At 38.3% G+C, this 19,147-nt stretch overlaps 1 protein-coding gene across 1 annotated transcript in view; it reads right to left on the bottom strand.

The window, feature by feature from the left end:
* Positions 1–19,147, bottom strand: part of LOC124777592 (sodium-independent sulfate anion transporter) — a 110,221-nt gene that overhangs the window by 23,894 nt on the left and 67,180 nt on the right. The window contains exons 5-7 of the mRNA XM_047253055.1: positions 15,315–15,492; positions 9,759–9,923; positions 4,744–4,905 (exon numbers count right to left, since the gene is read on the bottom strand). Of these exons, the coding sequence (XP_047109011.1) occupies positions 4,744–4,905; positions 9,759–9,923; positions 15,315–15,492 (505 nt within the window). The remainder of the gene's footprint in view (positions 1–4,743; positions 4,906–9,758; positions 9,924–15,314; positions 15,493–19,147) is intronic.

Here is a 19,147-nt window from a genome sequence, read left to right on the forward strand (position 1 = left end):
ATGAACAGGCAAAGTATAGACAGTCTCTAGAATGAAATTTTCACTCTACAGCGGAGTGTGCGCTGATATGAAACTTCCTGGCAGATTAAAACTGTGTGCTGGACCAAGATTTGAACTCGGGACCTTTGCCTTTCACAGGCAAGTGCTCCACCAACTGAGCTACCCAAGCATGAATCACGCCCCGTCCTCACAGCTTTAATTCCGCCAGTACCTTGTCTCCTACCTTCCAAACTTCACAGAAGCTCTCCTGCAAACCTTGCAGAACCAGCACTCCAGGATATTGCGGAGACATGGCTTAGCCACAGCCTGGGGGGATGTTTCTAGATTGAAATTTTCACTCTACAGCAGAGTGCCCACGAAAGCCAAAGGTCCCGAGTTCGAGTCTCGGTCCGACACACAGTTTTAATCTGCCAGGAATTTTTATAGACAGTCTCTTTAGTAGACAACATTGTCTACTTGATTGTTCCAATTTAAGTTGTTCATAATATTGTAATTCACAGTATTTAGTTGAACTGATACCCAAATTTAATTTATTTCTTTTCATATTCATGTGGATGATCTCACATTTTTCCTTACTCAGCTATCATGTATAAGTCATTTTGCAATTGGTTTTGATCTTCTGATAACTTAAGTGGATGGTAAATGACAGCACTACCTGCAAACAACTGAAAAGGGCTGCTGAGATTGTCTCCGAAATCATTCATATAGTTACAGAGCAGCAAAGAGCCTACAACATTTCCTTGGGGAATGCTGGATATCACTTTTGATTTACTCAATGGTTTTCTGTTGTACTGTGACCTTTCTGACAAAAAATCATGAATACAGTCACAAAACTGAATTCTATTGCAAATCGACATCAATGATACAGGTCTGTAATTCAGTGAATTACTCCTATTTGCTTCCTTGAGTATTTGTGTGACTTGTGCTACTTTCATGTCTTTTGGTATGGATCTTTCATTAAGGATGATTGCTAATTAGGGGCTTTTGTATCAGCTTACTCTTAAAGGAACCTGATTGGTATGCTATCTGGACCAAAAGACTTGCGTTTATTAAGTGATTTAAGATGCTTCAGTACACCAATGATATCTAGTTCTAAGCTACTATGTTGACTGTTGCTCTTCATTCAAATTCTGGAATACTGCCTTTGTCTTCTTTGGTGAAGGAATTTCAGAAAACTTTGTTTAATAGCTCCACTTTAGTTGTCAGCATCAGTAACATTACCCCTGGTATCATACAGCGAAAGTGTTGATTGTGTCTTGGCCCTGCTGTACATTACATATGAGCAGAACTTTTTTGGATTTCTTTTTTGGATTTTCTGTCAGGTTTTGAGACAGAGTTTCATTGTGTAAACTGTTAAAAGCATCTCACATTGAAGTCCACACAAAGTTTTGAGTTTCTGTAAAACATTGCCAATCTTGGAGATGTTGCATTCTTTTAAATTTGGCATGCTTTTTCCATACCTTGTGCAAAAGTGTTCTGGCCTATTTTGTGTACCATGGGGAGAGGGGGGGATCAATACCATCTTTTGTTAATTTATTCAGTATGAATCTCGCAGCTGCCTATTTCTCTGAATTCAAACCACATCTGGTGTACACTTACGTGGTTAGTTGGGAGGGGGTGGAGACTGTCTCTTAGTGAGATGTCACGCAAATTTTTATCTGTCTTTTTTTTAAAAAAAAATAGATATATTTTGCATTTACTTTTGATAAATTTGTTTGTTACAGTGGTCAATATCGCTGCAATGAACTTATGATCACTAATCCCCATATCTGCCAAGGCAAAGCAGGGATTTAATAAAGTAATAATATAGTAATGATGAAGTATTTAATGGAATAATAATGAAGTAGTGAAGTGACAAAATATGATGAAGAATATGAGATAATGAAGTGGTAAAGATGTAATAATGAAGTGAGTAATAAAAAATATGAGAAGAATCTTGTAATGCAGTGATGGTTAGGACACCAGTTAAGGATCCTGTCTTTGTAGTAGTTAATTTTTGTGAATTCACTCCATTAGTTAACAAATTGTAAGTAAAGAATTAGATGGCACAAAAAAATTTCATAAGAAATAAAATATGACTATCTATGAAAAGTATTGATTTTGCTCTATAAAACATCTATGCAGTTTGAGGTAGTACTCTGATAACCCGTGTAAAAGTTTTGGCACTGAGATTAAAAACAATTTAATAGTTTCCAATAATAATTGTAATTAAAGTATAAAATAAAATTATTTTAAATGCTCAGTGAAATCTTAAATTATATGAAAGTTCATTAGAAACATACTGCTGCAGAATTTGTTTTCAAGATACTGATAAGCTTGCCTCTTATAAAATATGTGTAATTAATGTTTTTTGTATTAATGATTTGAAGTAGTAATGAACTAGGAAAAAAGTCATGTTGTGAACTTCATTAAATACCAAAACTGGAGAAAAATCCTGACAGAAATCAATAATAGAAATTCAGCAATCTTTAAGTAATGGAAAGTTGAAAATGAAGTACTACTTTGGTCTCAGAATCAGTTGGACCACAGGGGTAGCATCCATCTAATTAATTTGATATTTTTGTTAAAGATTTTAAAATTATGACTACTATTTGTCTGGAGTAGGAACTTTGTCTTTCAGGTATATTTTACATTTAGTGTATTGATTACTGATAAATGTTTCTTTGGTCATTGTTTTCCTTATATTCACCAATATGGACATTGAGAAATGTAAGTGCAGTGCTATAAAGAACCATAAAGGATCCTCAAAAAGAACTAATAGAGGCTGGGTGGGAGTTGAAATAAAAATAGGAGCCCCTTTTTCCAGAATTTCAGGATGCAGTGAGTAAACAGGTGGAAAGTGAAATTTTGTTAGATAGTTGTACAAATGGAAATGAGTCAGGAGGCCCCCTGCGGGGCAGGTCCGGCCGCCTTGGTGCAGGTCTTATTACATTCGATGCCACATTGGGTGACCTCCGTGCCAGATGGGGATGAAATGATGGTGAAGACAACACAACCCCCAGTCCCTGAGCAGAGAAAATCTACGACCCAGTCAGGAATCGAACCCGGGCCTGTAGGACTGCAATCTGCCATGCTGACCACTCAGCTATCAGGGTGGACAATAGTTGTATAAAATACATTTTAAGGTTAATGTGGAACACTGTGGAGAATCTAAAAGTTATTTCAAAAATTGGTAAAAATACTTTCCCAAAAAAAAATTTAATTCTTGGTAAAATTTTGTAACTTACATGTTGACATTTGGATTTCTTGAAAATTTGTAATTATGTATTGTTGAACAATGATCAGCTTTACATTTACTATTTAAATTTAGGCATATTGTAAGAAGTTTATTGTATGTCATCATGGTAGTTCATTTTAAAATGTATGTCTTAAACACAGATTGTGAAATGTTGGTGAGTAGCTACTGTTGTTTTTACAATGGATTATCCAGTTAAATATTTTCATTATTTATCCATATAACACAATGGAGGTAATGTAACAGAATGAGCTGGATCCACCCAGATGTCATTATTCCATTACTGACAATATGGTAATTTTTCTTTTATTTATCTCATTTCTGGAATGGGATACAACAGTTAAAAAAAGTCCCTTTGTTATGCTTGCTGAAACTGATAAAACATTATTGTTTGCAACATACTTTCTGAATTACTGATGCTGATAACATGATTGGTGTGCCTAAACATAATTTTTATGAGTAAATCTTCTTAATTTGAGGAGTTGAACCTCTTGGTTCATCCCTATGAAATCCCCAAACCACCTTCCCTACCCTCCAGCTCCTACCCTTGTAACCACCCCAGGTGTAAAACCTGTCCCATGCACCCTCCCACCACCACCTACTCCAGTCCTGTAATCCTGTACACGATCAAAGGCAGAGCCACATGTGAAAGCACCCATGTGATTTACCAACTGACCTTCCTACACTGTGAAGCCTTCTATGTGGGAATGACCAGCAACAAACTGTCCATTCGCATGAACGGACACAGGCAGACAGTGCTTGTTGGTAATGAGGATTACCCTGTGGCTAAACATGCCTTGGTGCATGGCCAGCACCTCTTGGCACAGTGTTACACTGTCCGGGTAATCTGGATACTTCCCACTGACACTAACCTATCAGAACTCTGGAGACGGGAACTTGTCATTCAACAACATCTTTGCCCCTGTACTCTGCCTTGACTGACATCTCTGCCCAAACTCTTTGCCTTTACATATGTCTGCTTGTGTGTGTGTGTGTGTGTGTGTGAGTGTATACGTGTCTTTTTTTCCCCCTAAGGTATGTCTTTCCGCTCCCGGGATTGGAATGACTCCTTACCCTCTCCCTTAAACCCACATCCTTTCGTCTTTCCCTCTCCTTCCCTCTTTCCTGATGAAGCAACCTTGGGTTGCGAAAGCTTGAAATTTGTGTGTGTGTTTGTGTGTTTTTTATTGTGTCTGTCTACCAGCACTTTCTCATGTGGTAAGTCACAGCATCTTTGTTTTTTATATATATTTACCCCACATGGAATGTTTATTTCTATTATAAGACAAGCCTGAGTGAAGGTTGCCTTGCCTTGCCTAAGCTTACATGACCAGATTGATACCAGGTGCCGTAAGGATACGAATGCAAATGCAAATGATAGCCATATTTACTTTGTGCTATAACTGAAAGGTTGAGACCTTGCAAAATAGAAATAATTTAACATTTGTAACATAATGTAGCCATCTTTAAATCTCAAAATATTTACAGAGAATGTGTAAGTAGCTCACCTGAATATAAACCTACAAGAGGTGTTCGTGCACCACTGGCATTGCTGACAGCACTTCTTGTGAATGCACCACATGCTGGCATAGACTTTACAAATGAGCCAGCAATGTTGCACAATCCCAATGTAAACATTTCCTGTGTTGCATCAAGTGGTGCACCAGTTGCTGAAATGCAATTAAATACAAAGATGCCGTTCAATAATGAAGTACTCCATCACAACAATACCACAACTTTGACAGAGGCAACAAGTACAGGCTTGTGATGCAAATGACGTCATACAAATACTTAGAGCATAAAGACATCATTATTAACTAAAAACACATAGTCATCATCATAATCATCATCATCAACAACAACGACAACATTTAAGACTGTTTATGCCTTTCAGCATTCAGTCTGGAGCATAGTCCCCCTTATTAAAGTCCTCCATGATCCCCTATTCAGTGCTAACATTGGTGCCTTTTCTGATGTTAAGCCTATTACTTCAAAATCATTCTTAACTGAATCCATGTACCTTCTCCTTGGTCTACCCTGACTCCTCCTACCCTCTACTGCTGAACCCATGAGTCTCTTGGGTAACCTTGCTTCTCCCATGTGTGTAACATGACCCCATCATCTAAGCCTGTTCACCCTGACTGCTACATCTATAGAGTTCATTCCCAGTTTTTCTTTGATTTCCTCATTGTGGACACCCTCCTGCCATTGTTCCCATCTACTAGTGCCTGCAATCATCCTAGCTACTTTCATATCCGTAACCTCAACCTTGTTGATAGGGTAACCTGAATCCACCCAGCTTTCGCTTCCATACAACAAAGTTGGTCGGAAGATTGAACGGTGCACAGATAACTTAGTCTTGGTACTGACTTCCTTCTTGCAGAAGAGAGTAGATCGTAGGTGAGCGCTCACTGCATTAGCTTTGCTACACCTCGCTTCCAGTTCTTTCACTATGTTGACATCCTGTGAGAATATGCATCCTAAGTACTTGAAACCGTCCACCTGTTCTAACTTTGTTCCTCCTATTTGGCACTCAGTCCATTTATATCTCTTTCCCACTGACATTACTTTCATTTTGGAGATGCTAATCTCCAAACTGAGGAAATTGCAAAAAGGTGGGAATTTAAGGAGATGGGATGTGGATAAACTGAAAGAACCAGAGGTTGTACAGAGTTTCAGGGAGAGCATAAGAGAACAATTGACAGGAATGGGGGAAAGAAGTACAGTAGAAGGAGAATGGGTAGCTCTGAGGGATGAAGTAGTGAAGGCAGCAGAGGATCAAGTAGGTAAAAAGACGAGGGCTAGTAGAAATCCTTGGGTAACAGAAGAAATATTGAACTTAATTGATGAAAGGAGAAAATATAAAAATGCAGTACATGAAGCAGGCAAAAAGGAATACAGACGTCTCAAAAATTAAATCGACAGGAAGTGCAAAATGGCTAAGCAGGGATGGCTAGGGGATAAATGTAAGGATGTAGAGGCTTATCTCACTGGGGGTAAGATATATACTGCCTACAGGAAAATTAAAGAGACCATTGGAGAAAAGAGAACCGCTTGTATGAATATCAAGAGCTCAGATGGGAACCCAGTTCTAAGCAAAGAAGGGAAAGCAGAAAGGTGGAAGGAGTATATAGAGGGCCTATACAGGGCGATGTACTTGAGGACAATATTATGGAAATGGAAGAGGATGTAGATGAAGATGAAATGGGAGATAGGATACTGCGTGAAGAGTTTGACAGAGCACTGAAAGACCTGAGTCGAAACAAGGCCCTGGGAGTAGACAACATTCCATTAGAACTACTGACAGCCTTGGGAGAGCCAGTCCTAACAAAACTCTACCATCTGGTGAGCAAGATGTATGAGACAGGCGAAATACCCTAAGACTTCAAGAAGAATATAATAATTCCAATCCCAAAGAAAGAAGGTGTTGATAGATGTGAAAATTACCGAACTATCAGCTTAATAAGTCACAGCTGCAAAATACCAACGTGAATTCTTTACAGACGAATGGAAAAACTGGTAGAAGCCAACCTCGGGGAAGATCAGTTTGGATTCCATAGAAATGTTGGAAAGAGGCAATACTGACCTCACGATTTACCTTAGAAGAAAGATTAAGGAAAGGCAAACCTACATTTCTAGCATTTGTAGACTTAGAGAAAGATTTTGACAATGTTGACTGGAATACTCTCTTTCAAATTCTAAAGGTGGCAGGGGTAAAATACAGAGAGCGAAAGGCTATGTACAATTTATACAGAAACCAGATGGCAGTTATAAGAGTCGAGGGGCATGAAGGGGAGGCAGTGGTTGGGAAGGGAGTGAGACAGGGTTGTAGCCTCTCCCCGATGTTATTCAATCTGTATATTGAGCAAGCAGTAAAGGTAACAAAATAAAAATTCAGAGTAGGTATTAAAATCTATGGAGAAGAAATAAAAACTTTGAGGTTTGCCGATGACATTGTAATTCTGTCAGAGACAGCAAAAGACTTGGAAGAGCAGTTGAACAGAATGGACAGTGTCTTGAAAGGAGGATATACGATGAACATCAACAAAAGCAAAACAAGGATAATGGAATGTAGTCGAATTAAGTCGGGTGATGATGAGGGTATTAGATTAGTAAATGAGACACTTAAAGTAGTAAAAGAATTTTGCTACTTGGGGAGCAAAATAACTGATGATGGTCGAAGTAGAGAGGATATAAAATGTAGACTGGCAATGGCAAGGAAAGCGTTTCTGAAGAAGAAAAATTTGGTAACATCGAGTATAGATTTAAATGTCAGGAAGTCGTTCCTGAAAGTATTTGTATGGAGTGTAGCCATGTATGGAAGTGAAACGTGGACAATAAATAGTTTAGACAAGAAGAGAATAGAAGCTTTCGAAATGTGGTGCTACAGAAGAGTGCTGAAGATTAGATGGGTAGATCACGTAACTAATGAGGAGGTATTGAATAGAATTGGGGAGAAGAGGAGCTCGTGGCACAACTTGACTAGAAGAAAGGATCGGTTGGTAGGACATTTTCTGAGACATCAAGGGATCACCAATTTAGTATTGGAGGGCAGCGTGGAGGGTAAAAATCGTAGAGGGAGACCAAGAGATGAATACACTAAGCAGATTCAGAAGGATGTAGGCTGCAGTAGGTACTGGGAGATGAAGAAGCTTGCACAGGATAGAGTAGCATGGAGAGCTGCATCAAACCAGTCTCAGGACTGAAGACCACAACAACAACAATAATCTTCATACCATAGACCTTACATTTCTGATCTAGCTCTGAAATATTACTTTGCAAACTATCAATCGAATCTACCATCACAACTAAATCATCCGCATATGCGAGACTGCTTATTTTGTGTTCACATATCTTAATCTCACCCAGCCAGACTATTGTTTGCAACATATTATCCATAAATAATATGAACAACAGTGGAGACATGTTGCAGCCTTGTCTTACCCCTGAAACTACTCCGAACCATGAACTCAATTTACCGTCAACTCTAGCTGCTGCCTGACTATCTATGTAACGACCTTTAATTGCTTGCAAAAGTTTGCATCCTATTCCATACTCTCGTAGAACAGACAATAACTTCCTAATAGGAAACCGGTCATATGCCTTTTCTAGATCTATAAAGCACAGATGCAATTCCCTGTTCCACTCGTACCACTTCTCCATTATTTGCCGTAAGCTAAAGATCTGGTCCTGACAACCTCTAAGAGGCCTAAACCAACACTGATTTTCATCCAATTTGTCCTCAACTAATACTCGCACTTTCCTTTCAACAATAACTGAGAAGATTTTACCCACAACGCTGATTAAAGAGATACCTCTGTAGTTGTTACAATCTTTTCTGTTTCCATTGTGTGATTACTGCTTTCGTCCAGTCTGATGGAACCTGTCCTGGCTCCCATGCCATTTCAATAATCCTGTGTAGCCATTTAAGACCTGACATTCCAATGTATTTGATGAGTTCCGACTTAATTTCATCCACCCCAGCCGCTTTATTGCACTGCAATCTGTTGACCATTTTCTCCATTTCCTCAAATGTGATCTTATTTCCATCATCATTCCTATCCCATTGTACATTGAAATCTGAAACATTACTGATTGTATTTTAACCTACATTGAGCAACTCTTCAAAATATTCCCTCCATCTGCCCAAGGCATAAACACATAGTATTAAACAAAAAAGTGGTTGTTAATTCCTAGCTTGTTATGAAACATACTCCACTAACAAATTAATGTGACTGATTGAGATTTAAAATGTAAGGAAATGATAGACTACTACTCACCACAAAGATAATATGTTGAGTTGCAGACAGGCACAACAAAAAGATGCTTACACATATGCTTTTGGCCATGGCTAATGTGTAAATGTCTTTTCATTGTGCCTGCCTGCAACTCAATGTGTCATCTTTATGGTGAGTAGATCTATCATTTCCTTATATTGTTAATATTCCAACCTGAATAAATTAGATTTATCTATGTGTCTGGCTTAGTAAATTACATGGTGAAAACCTTGTGATCAGAGTTGTTTTAAAGAAAACTTCTTTATTTTTGAAAAATATTCATGCTTCTGAAACTTGATTCCCATTATGTCATCTAATTCTATTTTTGACAACTGATTCTCCTATCAATGTTCTATGAATTCTACATTGTATAATGTTATCAATACTGGTAAAATAATGCAAACTCTATTAACTGGTAGATAACATTTGAAAACATCCATCTGGTTCCAACCACCATGGTTGTCAGTCATACCAGGAATGCTATTTCTCTTTCTCGCAGTTTTCATTACCTTTATCCCAGTGTTAATCCATAATTTTGCTTTCCCTTTAGTTCCTGTCTTAAATTGTAGCCCTTTTTAGGTTAAACAATTTTTTGTATATAACAGATTAGCTTCTTTATTAACATGTTCTGTGAAAAGTTTATTTATTTAACAAATTAACTGTGCCTACTTCACACAACTATCACTGTGTTTCAGAGGCGTTTTACAGCATGAAATATTTAAGATATTATAAGTATTTACACTTACAGAAAGCTTTAGCTATTGCCACATTTGCAAGAACTGCTACCACAGGAACAAAAATTGTAGCAGAGCCAAGTTCCTTACACATCTCCACAAAGCCTATTGTCTGGTTATTGTACACTGTAGAAAATGGTGGTAGTCCAAATGGAGGAAGACCAGGTGCTACTTTACCTAAAGAAAATTGAAGAATGTGAGTGATAACAGTTACATGTTAGTTTGTTTGTGTTTCTAATTTTAGCTTCCTCATAATACTGAACAATAGCTGAAAAATAAATTTAATATCATGATATTAAGAAGTTGAAAATCTGATGCAAACAGTAAAAATAAAAGTTTTAATTCTGTATAAAGAATAACTATATAAATGAACTAAAAATTTATTATATGAAAGGGCTGGTCAAAACTTACCTTCAGGAGGTGTAAGTCTTAATGTTGCTGACAGATATATATAAAAGTACAAGAAACTATCATAGCTTTTGGAACTACTAGTTTCTTCCTCAGGGTGGAAACTGGGATAGATTTAGAATGGAAGTGGTTGTCACTCAGACAATAGGATGAGGGCGACTCATCTATAAGGAGGGCAAGGTGAAACAAACCTCCATCTGAAGCTAAGTATTGAAGTGACCAGTTTCACAATTCTATTTGTATGTGAATATATTTGTTTACATTCTTAAGTAATTACAATGACATGTGAAACATAAAACTCTGAATGTTTATTTACACATCAAGTTACTTGCCATTAAAATTGTTTATGTATATTAATATAATGGAAGGAAACATTCCACGTGGGAAAAATTAACAGGTCTTTAAATATGTCTGCTTGTGTCTGTATGTGTGGATGGATATGTGCGTGTGTGCGAGTGTATACCTGTCCTTTTTTCCCCCTAAGGTAAGTCTTTCCGCTCCCGGGATTGGAATGACTCCTTACCCTCTCCCTTAAAACCCACTTCCTTTTGTCTTCCCCTCTCCTTCCCTCTTTCCTGATGAGGCAACAGTTTGTTGCGAAAGCTTGAATTTTGTGTGTGTGTGTTTGTGTTTGTTTGTGTGTCTATCGACCTGCCAGCGTTTTTATGTATATTAATATATTTTTTTGAAAGAATAAATTGCACAACGATTGCTGTCTTTTTCAGTGTCTGATTGTTACTTAATGCCTCCTCTATGTGGTGAGTATCAATCTATCCTTTCTATACTGTATTATTCTATGCTGGACTTACCATAGTGTAACATATTTTTTAAAATTTTTTTAATGTAATTTCGATCAAGGGTGCTCATACAACAGTTTGTAAGAGGGGGGTGGGGGCTGACCTGGAGGTATGGAGAATTTTTAATATTTTGGAAGAAGAATGGTGACTTTTAAGTAGCCATAAAAAATTCCAGTTCCAACTCTGGTAAAAACCTGTGTAATAGGAATTTTAAAATTACTTTCTTGAAAGAAAACCAGCTGACTAAACCATATTTTTTCCATTCCTTGGGAGCTGGGGAGGGGGGAGGGGTTGGCTTGCTGCCAGGTATGGGTGCCCTTGATTATAATGATATGTGAAGTATAAAATCCATTAATGTGTGTATATACATAAAGTTAGCAGACATAATATGAAAATATAACAATGTAGCACGTAAAACATCTGTTACCTTCATCACTTACATAGATTTAATAACAATATATTTGCTTCACATATGCAAAAAACTGCAAACAAAATGAATGTACAGAAAGCAGTGTCTTTTTTATGAGTATTTTGTATCAAGTTTACTTTTACAAATAGCAAAAAACAACTAACAAATATATGAGCAAACGGAGAGATTGCTGCTCACCACAAAGATGAAACATTGAGCTACAGAAAGGCACAAAAAAAGACTGTTACACATTTAGCTTTTGGCCAAACTTTTATTCAGAAAAGGAAACACACAAGAAAGCATAATTCACCCACAAATGACCACCACCTCTGGCTGTTTGGATTGGAATGCATTTGTCAATTTGAACAGAAACAGCAACCTGGAGAGGGCGAGCGAGGGGAAGGAATAGCTGGGTATGGGGTGGGGGGTGGGGTGAGGGGGTGGGGGTGAGGGGGGGGGGGGGAGGAGAAGAGCACTGTCTGGTGGAACGTGCAGGAATCACCAAAGGAAGCATGACAAGACTGCCACCACATGGGAAACTTTTCCACAATTATCTAGTGACTTTTTTCTCTACTGATTTGGGCATTGAAATCAAACAGAAAATTTTTTCTGTCCTATTTGGAGATCTTAGCCATCACTGACTAATGTTATCCAGAATTTCTCTGTTGCTTTGGGGTCTTTTTTATCTACTGTTATGGAGGTGTGTATGTTGATCATAGTCTATTTCTTGTTAGTGCATTGTAAGCGCACTGTTGTTAGCCTGCTGTTGATGGGGTCACTTCTCTGATTGAACTGACTATCTTCTTGTGTACCATGAAGGCCCAGACCAAAAGAGGGGCCCCATCAGCAATTTGTTTTTCTGTCTTTCTCTTGAAAATAAGGTAGTTTTCCTTATCCAGTGTGTCTTCATCTGTTATGCATGCTTCCTGCAGGGCTAGTATCATTATCTTTTGTTTATCATACTGTAATGTTAGGCTGTGTAGTTTTCCTGGTTGGATCAGCGTTTTTATGTCAAAGGTTCCAAGAAATGTAGAAGTTTTGTGTGGAAGTTTGTCACAGAACTGACTTTCTCTGTTATGATGTAGGCCCAGGTTCGTCAGTTCCTGGTTCCCATCTGTTGGTTGGACTGGTTAACACCTGGGGTATTGTTACAATTCCTCACTTGAGTCATCATGAGAGTAAACTGAAAAAAGGCAAAAATAATGAGCAGTAGCAGAAAAGAAATTAGTGCTGATGCAACTTTAAAACTAGGGGCCACAAGTAGATTAAGTGAAGGAATTCTGTTATCTCAGAAGCAAAATAACTCCTGACAGATTGGGGAAGCAGGAATAAAAAGCAGACTAGAACAGGAAATGAGAGCATTCCTGGCCAAAAGATGTCTGCTAGTATCGAACATGAACCGTAATCTCAGGAAGGCATTATTGAGAATGTATATTTGGAGCACAGCATTCTATAAAAGAGAATCATAGGTTGTGGTGAAATTGGAAAATAAGAGATATGAAGCATCTGAAATGTAGTAATACTGAAGGATGTTGAAGGTTAGGTGGCCTGATAAGATAAGAAATGAGGAGATTCTCTGCGGAAATGGTAAGGACATGAACACCTGAAAAATGTTGACTACAAGATAGGATGATAAGGTATGTGTTAGGACATCACGGAATACTGCCCATGTCACTTGAGGGAATCGTATAGGGTAAGAACTGTAGGACAACACAGAGATTAGAAAATATCAAGTAAACAATTGCTGCTCTGAAATGAAGAGGTTGGCTCGAGAGAGAAATTCATAGCAGGCCACATTAAAGCAGTTAGAAGACATAAAAAAGCAATAATCAAAGGTTTATGGATGAATGCAAGTGTCTTTTTTTTATATATAGTATCTGTTAGTCACACAATGGAGATCTTTATTGGGGAGACACAGCTTCTAACTGAATTACAGAGATGAACCACAAATTCCTCAAGAAAATCGTTATCTTATATTATTATCATAATAATTAAAATTAAAATTTTTTTAGGTCTTTATTATTATCGCTTTTCATGTAGTTCATCACCAGTCTTGTGCACCACAACATCACAAATAATCTTCTTTTCTTCCACTTCTCTTTGCCGCAGATCAGTGCAGAATTGTGGAACAAAGGGATGAAATGATAGTGGTACCAGAACAATCCTCTTCCATAGGCTGTAAGGAGGTTTGCTGGATATAGATATAGGTGAGGACATATACAGAAAACAATCCACATTGCGGCTGTCACTATTTGCTTTTATGGGTAATAAACAGGAATTCCTACATTTGGCTTTAAAAATCTCACATCTTATGTCTTGGGTAAAATCTTCGAAATTGGAATATTGGGGCAAATTCAAATAGCTCAAGAACAATTCTCAGGCCTTTTTTTAATGCTATTTGTTGGTTCAGAGAGCAAAATTTCATTTAATCTTTTCCAGTACTTTTTTTGTTATAATAAACAGTTGTCAGTTGAGATGTCAATCGCAAAGTTATTTTAATCAAAGTATAGGCGATTTCTCTCTGCTGTTTCCTTCTGGCACTTATTACAGACACTCTGCCAGTCTGGCTACCACTCTCGTCCCCCTTGCTCTTATTCTGCCCTCTGCCCTTTTGTCTTATTTTTTATCACATATGATTTTCAATTTGAAGCTGTTATATAAGAAGGTACACTGAAGAAAGAGAAACTTACATTATAGCATGTGCAGATAGTTTTTGACAATATTGACTGGAATATTCTCTTTTGCATTCTAAAGGCAGAAGAGATAAAATATCAGGTGCAAAAGGTGTTCTGCACCTTGTGTAAAAACCAGACTGCATTTATAAAAGTTGAAGAATATGAAAGGAAAACAGCAGTTCAGTGGGGAGTGTGACAGGATTGTAGCCTATCACCAATGTTATTCAATCTGTACATAAGCAAGCAGTAAAAGAAACCAAGGAAAAAATTTGGAAGAGAAATTAAATTTCAAGGACAGAAAAAAAAGGTTTGATGATGACACTGTAATTTTTCGGATATGATAAAAGACTTTGAGAAAATTGGGATGGAATGGTTAGCTTCTTGAAAAGAGATTATAACATTAATATGAACAAAAGTAAAAATATCATGATTCAACGCAGTCAAATTAAATCGGGTGATGTTGAGGGAACTAGATTAAGAAATGGGTCACTAAAAGTAGTGGGTTTGCTAAATGGGCATCAAAATAACTGATGATGGCTGAAGTAGAGAGGACATGAAATACAAACTGGTAACAGCAAGAAAAGCATTTATGAAAAAGATAAAACTTTTAAAGTTGAATGTAAATTTAAGTGTTAGGAAGTCCTTTCTGAAAGTATTTGTCTGGAATACAGCATAGTATGGAAGTGAAACTGCTATGATAAACAGTTCAGACAAGAAGAGTATAAAAGCTTTTGAAGTGTGGTAATACAGAAGAATGCTGCAGATTTGATGCTTAAATCACGTAACTAATGAATTTAACTTGGGAGAATAGAAGCAAAAACTTCATGGCAGATTAATTTATGGTATGCCTTAACAAAAAGAAAGAACTGGTAAATAGAACACATCTTGAGGTACCAAGGGGACATCAGTTTGATAATGGAGAAGAGTGTGAGGGGTAAAAACTGTAGAGGGAGGTCAGTGTTTGACTAAGGTAAGGTCAACTACATGTCACATAAGATATCAAGTCAATTAATTTACAGTTTTTACATTTATAATTTCCATTTAGTCTATAGTAAACAGCAGATTAATTCAGAAATACAGGTAAATTTCTAACTCCTCTATGTAAACTATCAGAGTTGGTATGTAATGTTTCTCAAGTTGTAGATATGCCAAATCTTTTGGTGTTGTTGTACTATTAGAATGAAGCAATCATTACATTCATGCTCTGTTAATGCTGTTCACAAAAAAATATTGCACACTGAAAGTTCTCCTCTCCTTGTAAATTGAAAGTGGAACTTACGTGACAATCTGAAAGGTGTTAAACCATGGGCACTGAGACCATATGCTACAAAGGAACAAATAAGAACTGTAATGGCATTTCTTGAGATTGAAATAAACCATAGTAATTTCCTTATTCTTCTCTGAGATGGAGTCTGGTGTTCAACATTATCTGGACCAACTTTCACATCCTTCAGTTTCTGTTTAAAAGAAAGTAAAAGATTTATCAAAGAAAGTTCACTTGCCAAGCTTACAAAATTGTGAAACAGAATTTCTTTGAGAGGCAGAATTTTTGAGAGCTGTCAATGGGCACAAATAAACATACTTGAGACTACCCAACATTTTGGAACTATTAGTTCCTTCCTAACGGAGGAAAGATGTACACATTATGTAAGTTTAGAAAGGAAGGGCAGGTGATTCAGACCTCAAGGCCAAGATGTATGGGACTCACTTGTTTTGAGTCTTCTGTCACCCTCACAATTGGTGCTTTCCTCTCATTCTGGGGTTTGAGTGACCTGCCCTTCATATATAACCTTTCTTAACCTATCCCTCTTTCATCCCCAAGGAATCACTAATGGTTCCAAAACCTAGGATAGCTTCAAGTAGTTTTATATATGTCTACTGGCAGTATTACAAAATTTTGCCTCATGAACAAAAATATTGACAAGTAATTCTGTCTTATATGACACAAGAACAATATATTTTGTCATAGGACACCACTTTAAAATATTTTACATCAGTGGGTAGTAAATGTGTATTATGTTGAAGGTGTCACAATGTTTTTAGACTTATCTTTTGTTGTTGATGATTTACAGGTCCCCCAAATGATGGCACGTCAACAATATGGCAATAGAAAGATTGCTACCTACCATAAAGAAGACACATTAAGTTGCTGATAGGTGCAATTAAAAGACATTCATGTAAAGCTTTTGGCCACAGCCTTCATCATAAAAAAAGAGAAACACTTGCCATTCATGTACACAAGGAAGCACACCTCATTTATACATGACTGCCAACTCTGGCAGCTCAGGCTGGAATGCAACTATCATGTGGGATGCAAGCAGCAGTCTGGATGGGGCAGGGGAGGGGAAAGGATAGTAGTGCAAGACTAAGGGAGAGACGAACTCTGTCTGACAGAGTGTGCAGGTACAAGAATCCCAAGAGACACAGTGTCAGGAAGTTGTGGAGCAGAGACGTGGGGAAAAAAGGAGAGGAATGGGACAAGACAGGTGGGTGTATTGTCAGAGGTGGGTAAAAAAAGAGAATGGAGTTGAGAATGGGGAGGAGATGATAGGACAGAGGGGGTGGGAACAGTATGTTACCATAGGTTGAGGCTGGGATAATTACAGGAGCAGAGAATTTGATGTAAGGATAACTCCCATCTTCACAGTTCAGAAAAGCTGGTGGTGAAGGGAAGGACCCAGATGGCTCACGTAGTGATGCAGCCATTGAAATCAAACATGTTACGTTCAGCTGCATGTTGCACCACAGGATGGTCTACTTTGCTCACCACAGTTGAGAGGAGTCATTCACCCTGATGTACAACTGGTTGCTAGTCATACCAATATAAAAAGCTGTGCAATGATTGCAGCAGAGATGGTAAATGACATGACTGCTTTCACAAGTGACCGGGACACTAATGAGCTAGGATAAACCTGTGACAGGACTGGAATGGGAAGTGTTGAATGAGTGGACTGGGCAGATCTTACACCTGTGTCTTGCACAGGGATATGATCCTTGTGGCAAAGGGTTGGGATTGGGAGTGGCACAGGGATGGATTAGGATGTGGAGGCCAGGTGGGTGATGGAACGCCACTTTAGGAGGGGTGGAAAGGATCTCGAGTAGGATGTCCCTCATTTCAGAGCATGATGATTGGTAATCAAAGCCCTGGCAAAGGATTTGGTTCAGTTGTTCCAGTCCAGAGTGGTACTGGGTGATGAAGGTGGCACTTCTTTGTGGCTGGTTCTTGGAGGTGGTAGAAGCACTGGAAATGGCATGGGCAATTTGTTTGCTGTGTGTGAAGGCCTTGTTGGATGCGTCACCATACTGAGCAAGGGAGTTCAAGTAATTGCAAATACACCGTACCCAGGTGGCCAGGCCCATATTGGAGGATTTTTTGGTGTGAAATGCAGGTACTGTTGGTGGTTGGCGGATTCAGTGTGGACAGAGGTGCACATGGTGTCATCAGAGAGGAGGAAGTCAACATCTAACAAGGTGGCTCACTAGGTTGAAGAGAACCATGTGAAGTGGATGGGAGAGAAGTTGTTGAGGGTATGAAGGAATGAAGATAGGGTGTCCTTGCCATGAGTCCAGATCATGAAGATATAATCAATGAACATGAACCATACTAGGGGTTTGTTGTTATGGGAGTCTAGGAAGATCTCCTGTATATGGACCATGAACAGTTTGTTGTAGGAAAGTGCCATGTGGGTGCCCATGGCTGTCCCACAGATTTGTTTCTATATGTGTGGGCCCTGAAGAGGGGCAACAGCCTTTTCAGTAGTTGCAGGGGCAACAGTCTGGATGATTGACTGATCTGGCCTTGTAACATCAACCACAATGGCCTTGCTGTGCTGATACTGCGAATGGCTGAAAGCAGGGGGAAACTACATCCATAACTTTTTCCGAGGGCATGCAGCTTTATTGTATGATCAAATGATGATGGCGTCCTCTTGGGTAAAATGTTATGGGGGTAAAATGGTCCCCCATTTGGATCTCCAGTAAGGGACTCCTCAGCCGGACGTCGTTATCAGGAGAAAAAAAACTGATGTTCTACGGATTGGAGTGTGGAACGTCACATTGCTTATTCAGGCAGGTAGGTTGGAAAATTTAAAAAGGGAAATGGATAGGTTAAAGTTGATATAGTGGTAATTAATGAAGTTTGGTGGCTGGAGGAACAAGGCTTCTGGTCAGGTGAATATGGGGCTATAAATACAAAATCAAATAACGGTAATGCAGGAGTAAGTTTAATAATGAATAAAAAAATAGGAATGTTGATAAGCTACTATGAACAGCATAGTGAAAAAAATATTGTAACCAACATAGACACGAAGCCCACATCTACCACAGTAGTACAAGTTCATATGCCAACTAGATACACAGATGATGAAGACATTAAAGAAATGTATGATGTGATAAAAGAAATTATTCAGACTGTTAAGGGAGACGAAAATTTAATAGTCGTGGGGGATTGAAATTCAATTGTAGGAAAAGGAAAAAAAGGATAAGTAGTTGGTGAATTTGGAATGGGGGTAAGGAATGAAAGAGGAAATCACCTGGTAGAATTTTCTGCAGAGCGCAACTTAATCATAGCTAACACTTGGTTTAAGAATCATGAAAGAAGGCTGCCTACATGGAAGAGCCCTAGAGACTCTGGTAGGTTTCATATACTTTATATAATGGCAAGACAGAGATTTAGGGACCAGGTTTTAAATTGTAAGACATTTCCAGGGGCAGATGTGGACTCTGGCCACAATTTATTGTTTATGAACTGTGGAGTACAAGTGAAGAAACTGCAAACAGGTATAAACTTAAGGAGATGGGATCTGGATAAACTGAAAGAATCAGAGGTTATAGAAAGTTTCAGAGACAGCATAAGAGAAGGGTTGCAAGGACGGGGAAAAGAAATACACTAGAAGAAGAATGGGTAGCTTTGAGAGATGAAATATTGAAGGAAGCAGAGGATCAAGTAGGTAAAATGGAATACAAACGTCTCAAAAATGAGATCGACAGGAAGTGCAAAATGACTAAGCAGGGATGGCTAGAGGACAAATGTAAGGATGTAGAAGCATACACCACTAGGGGTAGGATAGATACTGCCTACAGGAAAATTAAAGAGACCTTTAGAGAAAAGAG

This window comes from Schistocerca piceifrons, chromosome 2, assembly GCF_021461385.2.
Source record: "Schistocerca piceifrons isolate TAMUIC-IGC-003096 chromosome 2, iqSchPice1.1, whole genome shotgun sequence".
Classification (NCBI taxonomy): domain Eukaryota; kingdom Metazoa; phylum Arthropoda; class Insecta; order Orthoptera; family Acrididae; genus Schistocerca; species Schistocerca piceifrons.